At 43.8% G+C, this 13,234-nt stretch overlaps 1 protein-coding gene across 2 annotated transcripts in view; it reads right to left on the bottom strand.

The window, feature by feature from the left end:
* The window catches only part of LOC116384753 (collagen alpha-1(XXVII) chain B-like), a 75,663-nt gene that overhangs the window by 57,080 nt on the left and 5,349 nt on the right, over nucleotides 1-13,234 (bottom strand). Inside the window, exons 8-10 of one of the 2 annotated variants that reach the window (XM_031849695.1) lie at nucleotides 12,845-13,032; nucleotides 11,496-11,719; nucleotides 25-89 (exon numbers count right to left, since the gene is read on the bottom strand). In XM_031849695.1, the coding sequence (XP_031705555.1) occupies nucleotides 25-89; nucleotides 11,496-11,719; nucleotides 12,845-13,032 (477 nt within the window). Of the gene's footprint in view, nucleotides 1-24; nucleotides 90-2,007; nucleotides 7,639-11,495; nucleotides 11,720-12,844; nucleotides 13,033-13,234 lie in introns of those variants that run through there. The other variant, XM_031849696.1, reaches the window with a different exon arrangement.

Genomic DNA, 13,234 nt, shown 5'->3' with positions numbered 1-13,234 from the left:
AAATGTGTTTGCATGTTTGCTTACCTTGTGCCTGTGCGAGCCGTAGAGAGCAGGTGCAACAGAGTATAGTCCAAAGAATCAGAATTCTCCTGAAGAGGAAGACAAAGAGGTTAGAAATACAATGTAATATGGCAGATAATCAAGGCACAAATAATATTTGTCTTTACAAATTCATAAATCTTTCAAGTATGTTTTGATTGTTTGGTCTCTAAAATGCCAAGAGGAATGATCATTTCCCATAAAAAAGGTAACCAGAGCCCTGAAATGTTGTCCTTCATTTTCTTACTTGTTGTGATCAGAAGCTTAATGCTATCATTTATTTATCCAATTATTCATTCATTTATTCAATTATTCAATTATTCATAGTCACATGAAACAAAGAAAAGCAAGATAATCTTTGCATCTGCATAATCTGTGGCGACATTGAATCAAAAGTTGCAGAATTGTTTTTCTACCTGTTCAGGAACTACGGGCGGAAAATAGCAAATACTAAAACCTGCTCATTCCATTACCTCTTTTTTCATATCATGTTAATGATCTTTGTGTAATGTCCCTGATCAACATAACACAGTCCGAGGTAGTTGACAAACTAAAATGCTCGACACTCAGTTTCTATCAACTCCTGTATACAGATCTGATCCGATGTGACACTTTGATCAGAGACAAACATCTGCTTCAAGACAACAAGCTTTGTCTTACCTTAACGGCTGACCTCCAGATAAGCTGGGGCTGGGTGAGTGCACCTCTGACAAATGCCAAGTGAAAGATATAGAGACTAAGGTAACAGAACTCATATATCAATGCTGTATGTGATCTTCAACATGAGAACCGTTCAATAACTGAGACAAACCGCCTTTATTACAGCTCGTATATTATGCACTTTCTAACTGCAGGTTTTAAAAAAGTAAACCCATAAAAGACCATGTAAGCCTTCAACTGTAATTAGACCGACTGTTTTTACATGGCAACTGTGACATTTATCATCTCATGTCAACCAATAAACAGCTAATTTTACACCATGGATTTTTCTTGAGACATTTTTTTTTCTGGAGACAGGAGTGTTGATTGCTCTTTCGTGAAGATAATGTGTCTCTGAAGGTGTTGAGTGTGAACTAATCGCTACTAGGACCAAGGTTTTTTTACACTCTCGGAGCTGATGTTTTGGTCGTATGCACTACGTGAAACCGGACGCCTGTTGAGCAAGCGATGTTTGAAGTGAACCGGGCTCAGTGACAAGTGCCATAATGAACGCACTCACGGGAAATCTATTACATTTGTGGTTTCCCAGAGAGCAGCGGGAAGCCACTGGTCAACCACTGACACACTGACTGTCTGTTGGAGCTTTTAAAAGTTTCCCTCCCTCCTCTTTACGACCCATCCACTGCCCTCACACTGACATCAGCAAAGAAGAGGAAGGAGGGGGATGCAGTTTGTGATCAAGTCTCTCATATGTCCAGCAGTGGTTGTATGATGCAACATTTTGACTTTTATTTCCCCTCCCATTGGGACAGCTGGGCCAACCAGCTGAGTGAGATGCACAGCTGGGAGGGGAGAAAGGGGGGGGGAGGAGAAGACTGTCTCCTCCTCTCATACATCTCCCTCAAATCAGTCCCAGATCGCTTGGCAGCTCAGTCTAGTACAAGCTGCAAAAGACACAGCTTCAAGAACAGTCCAGCAGGCTACAATGGACTGTCTAAAGAGCAGAAATGTGTTTCCATAAGCTATCCTGCAACTTATTAAAAAGTACAGGCGTTCAAGTTTAAAACGGACTCATTTTTTGAATATGAACATGTTATTTCTCAGTATCTTAAACATGTGTAAAATAGCACAACTTATATCAATGCTACTTGCATCCTAACATGAAAAACGCTGTCAAATGGACGTTAATTCAGACGCAGGCTGTGATGTCCAAGAGCACATGACTTCATATTAAACCTGTATTAAACAAAACAAGACAGGGAGACAAAAATAGCAATTTAAGGATGACTTAAAAATGTATCGACTCACCCCCCGACTCCAGCGCTTTTGAGTTCGGAGTGCGGGGCATTGTCCGGCTCCATTGCGGTTACTTCATTCTTTCTTGGGAGTTTTTACAACAGTCCGGACGAGGCAGATAAAGTTTTTCCATTCCAGGTGCAAACACTCCGGGAATAACCAGCCGTTATTAGACTGCTTTCTGTCATTGTCTTGTCTCCTCTTGTCCCTGTAGTCTCCTTCCAGAAGATGAATTTTAAAAAGAATTTAAAAAAGGACGCTCCGGAGAGCTCCACCTGTGCGCTTCCGATGTTTGTTCCGTCTTCCTTTTGCGCGTTTTCTAAAGTACAATGAACCTCAAGTCAAATCTAGTGCAGCTTTCCCAGCGAACCGTTGCAGGACAAGACGACGGCCGCCGTTGTGTGTGTGTGTGTGTGTGTGTGTGTGTGTATGTGTGTGTGCGTGAGTGTGTGTCGACTTCCCCAAAATGAAAGTTTATTGTGGACTGAGGAAAATCTTGAGCACCGGGAGAGGGGGAACACCTCCCTCTGTCGCCCTCAGCTGACATCGAGGGAAACCTATTTGTAGCAGAGACGCTGCAGCCCCTTCAGCTCAAGGTGAGTCTTTTTTGGAGGGGAAGAAGCAGGAACCAGGAATGCATGTGTTTATGTTTATATGATGCTGGTCAGTCAGCTGGCACTTGTGTTAATAATTAAACGGATAAATGTGCATCTGTCAGCCACGAGCACTTTTATTTGGCATTTGGAGATTTTTCTGGGCTGCAGCAAGAATTTTTACATTTTTTTTAGAAGATCAGGGTTTGCTTAGTTGTCTGTGCCACACATCACAACCTCAGCTATATCAACAACATGGCCGAGAAATCCTCCAAATGTTTTATGTTTGAATACCTACAGTACCAACCCAGCAAACTCTGCTGATGAAAACCTTGTGATGTGGTCAAAAGGCTTCTACAGCAAGCAAGTAAGTGGACCTTGAGTTGAGATTGTTTTGTCAAATTAGTTAGTGCTCTCCTGTGGACAAACCATGTAATGGCAACTGTTTCTAAATGACTACGGACAGTGTAAGTGAGTCCCAATCACAACAAATAACCTCCATATAATCACATCACCAATAAACTGTCTTTCTGAAATAAATTCAATTTCTTTTGACAGTTGTGGTATATCTTATTATCTTATCTTTTACAGTATAATCAGTTTGACAGATGACGATTTCCAGTGTTAACACTCTGATTGTTTGTACTAAGTTCTACCAAACTACGGTATACTATGATTGACATATTTTCAGCTGTAACAAATGACCAATTCATTTCATCAAGTGAAAAGTTAAACCAATGGACCAGCTTTTTGTGACAGCCTTTCTTCACATCATCCACTTCCGTTCTCACCAGAGATCTGGGTTGCAGACCTGCGCTGGTTCCAGTGTGTGTGTGTGTGTGTGTGTGTGTGTGTGTGTGTGTGTGTGTGTGTGTGTCTGTGTGCTGTTGAGTGCTGTGAAATTCCTCTGCCAAAGAAAGTCCTCATTGACCCGCCTTCAGCAAACACGCTGTGACAGTGTCCAGGGGAGACCCAACAGAGCGCCGATTCAGCTGCCTGCAACTGGATCCCTCGTCCCTCACACAGAGCCCCCTCTCAGCTCGTCCTCTCAGGGCCAGGAAGGAAGGGAGCTCACCACCTTGAAAGAGCACTTCCTATGTACCTGTCCGAGCTACGTCGGATGTGGGCTTTCTGTTACCACGAGTTTCAGTTCACGGACAAGAAGGGCAATGTCCTCACGGCCCGTGGAAGAGTGCAGAGAGGAAGATCTCCAATCTGGGGTGTTAAGTTTCATGGGGTTGGTAATGATTATTGCAGCAGCCTACGGAAGCGGTTCTCAAACTGTGGCCCAGGGACTGAAAAGTGTTCTTGAAGACATACCAGGGAAGACACTTTATGGGTTTAAAGGAGTGGTTGTAGATATTTGGGGAAGTAAGCTTATTCGCTCTCTGCAAGAGAATGACAAGATTGACACCAGTCTCCTCTGCGCGTTGGTTAGCGTAGCTTAGCATAAACACTGGAAACAGGGGGAAACAGCTAGACTGGCTCTGTCCAGAAGAAACTAAATCTGCCTACCAGCACCTAAAGCTTACTAATTAACACATTTCTTAAATCCGTTTACAAGCCAAAGTGTAAAGATGATATATTGTGGCTTTAAGGGGAGTGAGGAAGTCACTGCTCACGGCCAAGTGAAAAACAGTCTGGCATTTACCTCCCCGTAAAACCACAACCGGACGTTCTTACACTGGTAGTGTGTTAACCTGACCCACCAGACGGTTTGATACTCAGAACCATCTGAGAAAGCCGTCATTGGAAACGGGGCAGACACCATGGTCCATGGGTGACATCACAGAGAGTAGGTCCATATTTTATAAAGTCTACTGTGAGTATACCGACAGGTCAGTGTGGATTTACTTCAAACGAACGTATGTAATCGTTATGTTGAGTCTTCCGAGATATGGACGTGTTTGTAGTCTGATTATATTGGGATGCTGCAGCTGACGGCAAGAGCGCCCCAATTTTATGACCGATTTCCTCCCTGACAGCAGTTCGGTCTCCTTCGTTCGGTCTCCTTCGAGCAACGACTTTCCTCTAGTCTCCATCAGAGATTTTCTCTATCGAGGCCAAAACCCTGTTTCATGGAAGCCCTGAATGAGCTCTGGTGGAAAGAGAAATTAAAGAGTACATTTTGTTGAAAGACATCTGGGGGCAAGTTTTTGTATTAGTGTTTTATGAGTTGCATTTCTTCCACTCATCACATATGACTGCCATCCTGGACCACGTCTATAACCAGCGACAGGTGTGGATAGGCCCTGTGACTGTTTCTACTCCAGACCAGCGGTGGGTAATGGAAGTCAGCTGGCCTGTATACTCCGACATAACGATGGATATTAGAAGTTCAGTGTCTGCAGGAAATTGGAGGATTTTCCTGCAGACAGGCAGTCATTGTAACCAGTATCCCCATACCATCTGTATATAAACCATCTTCAGTTTAAAGAGCAGTCACACTATTTATGAGACACATTTGACTGTGCACAGTCAAATGTGGAGACCAAGTGGAGATTTAATCCTTTAAAAAAACAAACTGATTACGATCATTTTAGGTTATCTCTCTCTTTTCTACTTTAATAATAGCCCTCAAGAACTTTGAAAATAGCACACGTATTCTTTCATGTCCTGCTCTAGCTATGGGAGGTCTTATCTGATAAACACGGAGTCTTTTGTTTTACTTCCATGTCTTGGGGATTTGGGGCCAGCTGAATGCAGCAACCTCTGTCCAGGCACAGCTGGATCCAATAAGTGCGTGGCCCGGCGCTGTGATTATCCATTCCATACATTACAACAGGACATTTAGAGAAAAGTGCTGTTCATTCTTGTTGGGTAAGTCCAAATTAGAGCGATATAATAGCGTCTCTCTGTTTTTAATTTTCTGCCGCCTCGGGAGGGAACTGTATAATTTGTGACTCTGCGGTCTGGTAAATAGAATTTCTTATCAGTTTTTTAATTAATCAATTTTAAGGAGACTCATCAGTAATCATGAGTTGCTAATATAGACTTGTTTCTTGAGTGTTTTGTAAAATATTAGGACATGTTTTGGGGTTAAGCTACATGTTAGGTAAACCTTTTTTGTTATTTTCCTTGCGGCCACAGGTCTGTTACAACCATCAGTCATGTGAGGCACTAGGTTATGCTGCAGCAGTTCACACATTTCCTGCTTTAGCCATCCGTACAACGTATTCACAACACATCATAAGTCAAAGCATGGAGCACAACATCGCAGTGATGTGGTAAACCAAGATTCTCATTCCTCGTTCTTAATTCTCCATAAAGTGGTAATAATGATCATTTGAAAAGCAAAAGCGCTTGAACACAAAGTCTGAATCTTTTTCCGAATGCCACATTAGATGTGGTAACTATTGCCAATCCCTCACCCCGCAGAGCAGCAGAAAGGCCGACGCTGCTGCCAAGTCAGAGGCATTGTTGTGGTGACATTTGAGCGGAGGATCAAACCGCCGATGAATAATCCGCATTGAAAAGCTGTTCTTTCTGCCAAATGTCAAACAGCAGCATGCTCCTTTGTTCATAGAGCAGACTCTACAACTCTTCATTCATCGTCATCGTGATGCTGTGTCACATACAGTAGTGGTTGTGGCAATGCAGAGTGCACTGAATATACAGTTGTTTATCATTTGAGGAATTTAAAGGCTTTCGCATTTGACTCACAAGCTGTTAATCTCATAATTATTATAATGGACCTTCTTTGCTGACTATAATGCCCTTTGCCTTGAATTCCATTATTTCAATTTCCTCCAGTTTCACTCTAATATTCCCACATTCAGCTTGATTTGTTGTGCCCTATATCGGTCTAAATCAGTGGCTCCTAAACTTTTTGACTTAAAATGAAACAACTTTTAACTCATTATTATGAGTTTGTTATGTGTAAACCTGCGAGTGATTTTCCCTTCTGAGATTGTTTAACTTTAATCATTTTTAGAGCCTATGTGGATATAACTATAACCAGGCAATATTTATTTTAAAGAAAAACTTTCTTGTTTGTTCTTCTTCCCATTAATCATCCCCTCATACTTATTTTGTGACCCATTTTGTGGTCCTTTGCTGCTGTTGGCTGTGCTTCCTGTCAGAGAATATAATACAGCCGTAACTGTACTAATAATGTAACTGTAGCTTCGCCTGCGTCATCGTCACAGCAGTATGCAGTCTATAAATTTCTCTCCCATTCTGGACAATAAAGGGAGATCTGTTATGGTGAGGCCCCACAACGAGATCTCGCTACAGTGCTACATCCCCCCAAATCTAGAAAACCTTCACTCTCATCCTCAGCCAGGCCTTTCTACACTGTGTGCACCAAGTGTGAGCCAACATCAACTTCCTGCTCCCTTCCTGTAACAGTTGGGAAGATGGAGACATTAGAAGATCTGAATACTGCTGCTAATCAACACCACATCATAGTCTCCTTTGAGCGCTGTTACCTGGTAAGCTTTCATAAACTGGCAGTAGGGTGATCGTATTTATCGAGCCACAATGTTTGAAGTCTCCATGTGAAAAAGAATAGTCTTGAATTAACAACAAACGGCCTCAAAGATGTCTGATTTTGGACCTACTACACAAAACAAATGAGCATGTGCCGGCAGTTAATACAGAGCAGACGTAAATGGTCCCAGCAGAGGGTTTGCTGTTCCGACCGAGGTCCGCCGCCCCCGGGGCTTCCGTAACCACATAAACACCACCTGGCTTTCTAAATGTGACCTGAAAGCAGGTCCACAAACACACACATGGACTTCCGCCCATCCATTTCCTCCTGTTATACACTGACTCAGTCAGTCCCAGCACACTTGGGTGTTAATGTTGGTGGTGGTGAAAATAACGCAGTATGGAAGCCTCAGTGTACCGAGGTTCTCCGTTAAGAAACGCATTCAAACACATCCTGATCCACACTTTCTCAATAAAGGCTGTTTTGTCCCAGATACCATTTAGAGGTTTTTATTATACATATACAGATACACTAAAAGAGTTTGATTAAGAAGAAGAAGAAAAGAAGAAACATTCCTTTATTAGTCCCACAGTGGAGAAATTATTCTCTGCATTTGACCCATCTATAGGGAGCAGTGGGCTGCCCATGCAGGCGCCTGGGGAGCAGTTAGGGGTTCAGTGTCTTGCTCAGGGACACTTCAACACAGGACACGTTGCAGCCGAGGATCGAACCGGTGACATTGCGGTTAGCTGACAACCCTCTCTACCCAGTAAGATTAGTGGAAGCTTACGGACTAAAGGAGTATAAACAATGGAGGTATGGACAAATATTTGAACGTTATGACCACTTAAAAGGTAGGGAGCATAGACAGTATTTAAGAAGTGGAAGTAGTCGCCGTGAAGTCGCCCATCTGGAGTTCAGCATTTTGGCCGTGACTGTCGTGAATCAAAATGGTGGCCCAACCAACAGACAGGCTAAAAATGAACTTGAACTTGCACCTACCTCAGTTTATCCATAAATACAAGATTACAAAGACCATCGTTCACCTCATCTGTTTAGTTTTTGCCCCTAAGTCACAGTCAAGAGACTGAATTCCCAAGACTTCCCTCTCTCCATATTTCCCACAGCACGGCATCGTTTGTCTGAAACTCAACCCCTGTGTACCAGATGTGTTTAAAGCTGTTTAAAAAAGAGAAATACCTTGTTTTACAAAGATTCGGATAGCTAACGGTTCAGCTACTAGAGGTACGGTTCTTATCAGTTTAAAACTGACGAATGAGCCTGGTTATTTCTGGGCTGTACAACAGTGGATACTGCAGCACAGCTAAAGCAGCAGCAGATATGATACAGTAACCGACAAAGGCCCTGAAAGGGGAAACTGTCCCTCAACCAAACCTGTAAATTCCTAACAGATTGAGCTTCTGTGTTTTGAAAGCCCGTGTTTTTTTGGAAGAGCAGTTGAAAGAAGCTGGTAACACAGCAGGATTTGTTCCAGGCCAAATCCAGATAACATTAGCAGACGGACAATGGGGTCACTGATCAGAGTTTTACTTGTAACAGAGAAGCACGGAGGCCTTATCGGAGGAGTCGGTGAATTACAGTGCGGCTCTTGTTTGCCAGCTTGTGCTCAGCCAGGCATGATGGTGTACCACTTGGTTTTGTGCTGAACCTATACTACAAATGTGGCTGTTGAGATCTTAGAAGTTCAGTAGTCAAAAAGAAAGAAACTTGGGCTCTTTTTTTTTTTTAGTGCTGATAACAAAATCTTACCTGTCTCATCTACAACAATTTAGACAACAAGAATTGACCTCAGAAAATAAAACATCCTAAATTAGACATGTTTTCTTTGCTGCACAGAGTTTTGAATGTACGCCACCACAGCACCACAATTAGAGCTTATTCAGTCTGATACGACGGAGCAGATGTAATCTTCAGGTGCGCCAGTCTCATTTATCTGTCATCCTCCCCGGGGCTTCGGAGAACGTCTTTATCGGGGTTTCACGGAAAGGAATCCGCAAAGACTGCAGATGAAACATGGAGGGATTGGTTTCAGCGCAGTCACTACTGGCAGCTCTGAGAGGAGACCATAATTACCACTTTGACAAGCTTTGATCACAGGTACAGTTATTCTCAGAATGTCTGTGTTGATAGAACAATGAGATGACGGCCTCGAAATTCATATGAATTTGCCCTAGTTTTTCTCTTTCGTCCCCCCTCCCCGTTGCTTTGGTTCTGAATAGAAGCTCTGTCTAGCACATGAAGAGACAAGAAGGACAAAATGAGGGTAGTTGACGTAGCACAGATTAGCTGTCCATAACTCTTGATTTGAAGAAGTGGAGAAAGGGGATCTGTTGATGGGTACTGAAGGAGGGGGGGATTCGTGGGTAAACCATCCAAAATACCTGTAAATGCTGTGGGTGGAATGAATCACTGTGGTTTCTGCTTTTTATTTTTCTCAGGAGGCAGCAAATTATTCAATAAAATGACTGAGGGATCAGTGTGCTGGAATCAGTTTTAGGAGTGGTAACGCTGGTGGGAAGAAGAAGGAGATGAAGAAGGAAATACTCAAGGTGAAGATGAAACCTCGCCACAAAGAAGAAAGGCTCAGTTCATTGAGATCTCTTTGAAAGCGCATCCAGACCACAGTGCGGCCCGAAAGCAAACATGCCTCCTACACCACCTGCTTGGGCTAAACAAAGATGCAGCATTTGTTAGCGGGGCCACCCACTTATAGGAAGGAAGACATCTTTGTGTGTGTGAAGGTCAAATGAGTCCGGGGGTTTTTTTCTCCCTCTCTCTAACCCTCAAAATGTAAACAAGGAATCTTATGAGCTCTCAAGTCAGCGCTTTGTTTGTTACGTTGCGTAGGTGTTCGTGGTTTGCTGGTGTATTCTTCCACTCCCGCAGCAGGATTCATGTATATTTTACCTCCTCCTGTATCCTGCTCATGAGTCCTGCACTGATGTTGTTCTCCTCAAGGCTCAGGTGCGTCAGCGGGGAGCGCGTCCTGCAAAGCAACGCCCCCATGATGTCGTTTCCTCCCACGTCGCTGACGCCGTTCCTGTCCAGATCCACCTGCCGCAGACCCGCGTTCTCCCTCAGCACGTCGGCCAGCAGCCTGACCCCCGGGTCTCCCAAGTTGTTCTCGTCCAGGATGATGCGAGTCAGCGAGCTGATCCCCCTGAGGCTGTCGAAAAGGTCCTTCCACGCCGCCAGATCGGCGCCGCCGGTCTGCGCCAGCCCTAAGTACTGCAGATAGGAGTGGTGCCTCATGTATGACGCTAGCACTTTTACCCCGTCGCTGCTCAACCCGTTCCCCCCGATATCCAGTTCTAAAAGCGCAAAAAACCCGAAAGAGCTCCACCCGGTGGGGGGCTGCAGAAGCGCGCTCTGCTCCGGTGGGAGGAGCACGGCCTGCTGGATGGCAGCAGCGGCTCTCGCCGTCTGCTCCTGCAGCTCGGCTATTCCATTTAACAGGGTCAGCACTCCATGGTCACGCAGTTTGTTTCCAAACAAGCTGTAGAAAGAGAGGAGGATTTATTTAGATTCCTCCATGAACTGCTCACTTCAAAGGGTACATATGTCCTTGCACCATGATAGGTTTTTCCTTGTGCGAAATCTAAATTATGAGCTACAACATCCTCTCTTTTTCACACTGAATCAAATACGTGATTTGTATCTGTGTGTTCTGCAGCTTCAGGATCGTTACACTCCATGGGAAAATTACTTTATATTTTATGATGTTTGCCTGTTATTGAGTCGGGTGTAAGAAGGCCTCGAGATTTGAGCAGTTGTCAACATGTTTGAAAAGCCGTCTCCAGGGTTATTGTTGAAATTCATACGTAGATATTCATCCTTGTACAGCAAATACTTTTAGTCCTTACAGCGACATGTTTGATCAGCTGCACACACTAAAGGAATAGTCCAACATTTCATCTTGGTTGAATCCATACAAAAAACAGCAAACTACAGTTCAGGGTTATGTGTTAGACTTTTTCTTGGCAGAGACCAGTAACCGGTAGCCTTATATTTAATGGAGATATAACAGATTGGTATTAATCTTCTCATGTACTTCTCCAGCAGCGTATTTCCCAAAGTGTTGATCTATATACTTCTTTAAACCCAGCGCTATTCTTTTGATCTCACACATGTCAGCATGCATTGTGAGTCTCTACATCTGTCAGAAAGACACGTTCTTGCACATTCCCTGTGTTTCGTGGGGGGAAAGAAAATAACTCAGAGAGGTAAGGCACTTGAGGCATTTCTTATTCACATAAAAGAGATGGATTGTGTAATTCAACAGTGAAAGGCGAAGATTTTATTCTGCAACGACGAGGCTGGCCTTGGATTAGCTGCCTTTTTTTTACTGTCTGTTGTTTTATTTTTTTTTTTTTTTTAAGTTCCTGGATCTGCTTGTTATTCAGTATGTTTTTTTCTGAATTCGGTATTGTGGATGAGCGGAGCCCGGGACTTACTGTAAGCCTCTGACCTGAGGCTTCGCTCTCAGAACGTCCAGCAGGATGTGAGCGCCATATGGGCCAATGAGGTTGAGGTTGAGGTTGAGCAGCGTGACCTCGGACAGGCTGCTCTTCAGGGCCCTCGCCAGGCTCAGCAGAAGGTCGTCCGTCAGGTCCGTGTTCCTCAGGACCAGCTGCTCCACCTCATCGGACGCGCTCAGCACTGCCACCATGGCGTCCAGCTATACAAACCAAGAGATGGACACAGAAGCACGCTGAAGTAAATGTGCTGTTATTTTTTATGGATTTGGCTTGGTGCAAGATGTCAGTAGAAACTCCAAAAGGCTATCTTATCACAAAAAATAAAAAAATGATGGCCAAAGGTTGTAGGGCTATGAAAAAATGTTGTTGGAGTTTTTATATTCTATAATCCTACGGTCTTTTCGTAAAATACAGAAATCCCAATTTTGTAGCACGGACAGATAATCTGTTTGCCCCCAGACAGAAAGAACTGTTGCACCACAGGCCCGAGAAAAGAGTATTTCCCTGCGTGTGATGGCAGCATAGCTTCAAAAGGTTTGGCCGGGAATGAGATGTGAGCGGGCCAGGTGCTGGAGGTTTTCTAAACACAGAGATGGGCTGAGAGTCCAGAGAGACATATGGTCTGGCTGACGGCCACTTTGCTAGACCTTGAGGAATTTTTCAGGTGCTGTTGGAAGCTTTTTTTATCATGATGGGTGCGAGCGAGCCAAAACGCCTGCCTGTCCCTGATAACCTCTGTGACCATTTGTTACAAACGTGTGTGTGTACCAACCTCCCAGTGATTACCCTTTGAATCAGAATAGAGTTTTCGTGAATACATCAAGTAAAAAAAAAGGTGACATAACAATGAGGTAATGCCCTTTCCCTGTTACTTTTGTAGATTTGATATTTACATATGACATATGACATTAAAACTCTTATTAACTGCTTTCAATCCTAATATGTGAACAGACGACATTTGCATCTTTAATTTCACTTTTTCATTTCTATTCCATCTTTTCTTTTGCGTCATTGAGGGAAAATGTGTATTATAATTGTCCTATTGGCTGAAAGCTAAATCTTGATCATCCTGCAAAAAGGAAAAATACTGCATAACTTAACATTAATGGGAAATGCATCACTTTAAAGGACACATTGTTTGGCTATGAACACTTTACGTATGTTATTGGCACTTAAATTACAAGCTCTGACACGAATGAGGGCACACTTCTGCGTAGTTCAAGGATGCGCTTATTTCAAGGGCTTAAATGCCAGTGATTCAATGCCAAGAGCTTTTCTGGCAAAAACACAGATTCACCCCGGTCATTTGTGTTGTACGAACACACCTGCGCCTGCAGGTCTTGTTCTTTAACAGGCTCTTCATTGCCAGCACTCTGGTTGGCCGTGTCCTCTTCCTCCTCTGGCTCTCCATCGGGCTGCGGGACGGTGTCACTTTCTGCACTACGCTCCACATCTGAGCCCGGAGCTTTGGGGCGCGATGACAGCCTCCTCTGGAGCCGCCGCCTCTCCAGCACTTGGCATAGCAAAGGGGCACAGAAACAACTCAGGAGCAACGAAACTGCCTCTCCTAAAGCCAAGAGCACACTGTGATACTGACACACGCTGTTGATGCGGGGATGTAATAATATCATCTAAAATTCAGTTCTAGCATTCGTGTTCAAAGGCATATGTGTGTGTGTGTGTGTGTGTGTGTGTGTGTGTGTGTGTGTGTGTGT

This window comes from Anarrhichthys ocellatus, unplaced genomic scaffold, assembly GCF_004355925.1.
Source record: "Anarrhichthys ocellatus isolate YVR2014 unplaced genomic scaffold, GSC_Weel_1.0 scaffold9, whole genome shotgun sequence".
Taxonomy (NCBI): Eukaryota; Metazoa; Chordata; class Actinopteri; order Perciformes; family Anarhichadidae; genus Anarrhichthys; species Anarrhichthys ocellatus.
The sequence above is the reverse complement of the archived record's forward strand: the minus strand, read 5'-3'. Positions and strand labels throughout refer to the sequence as shown.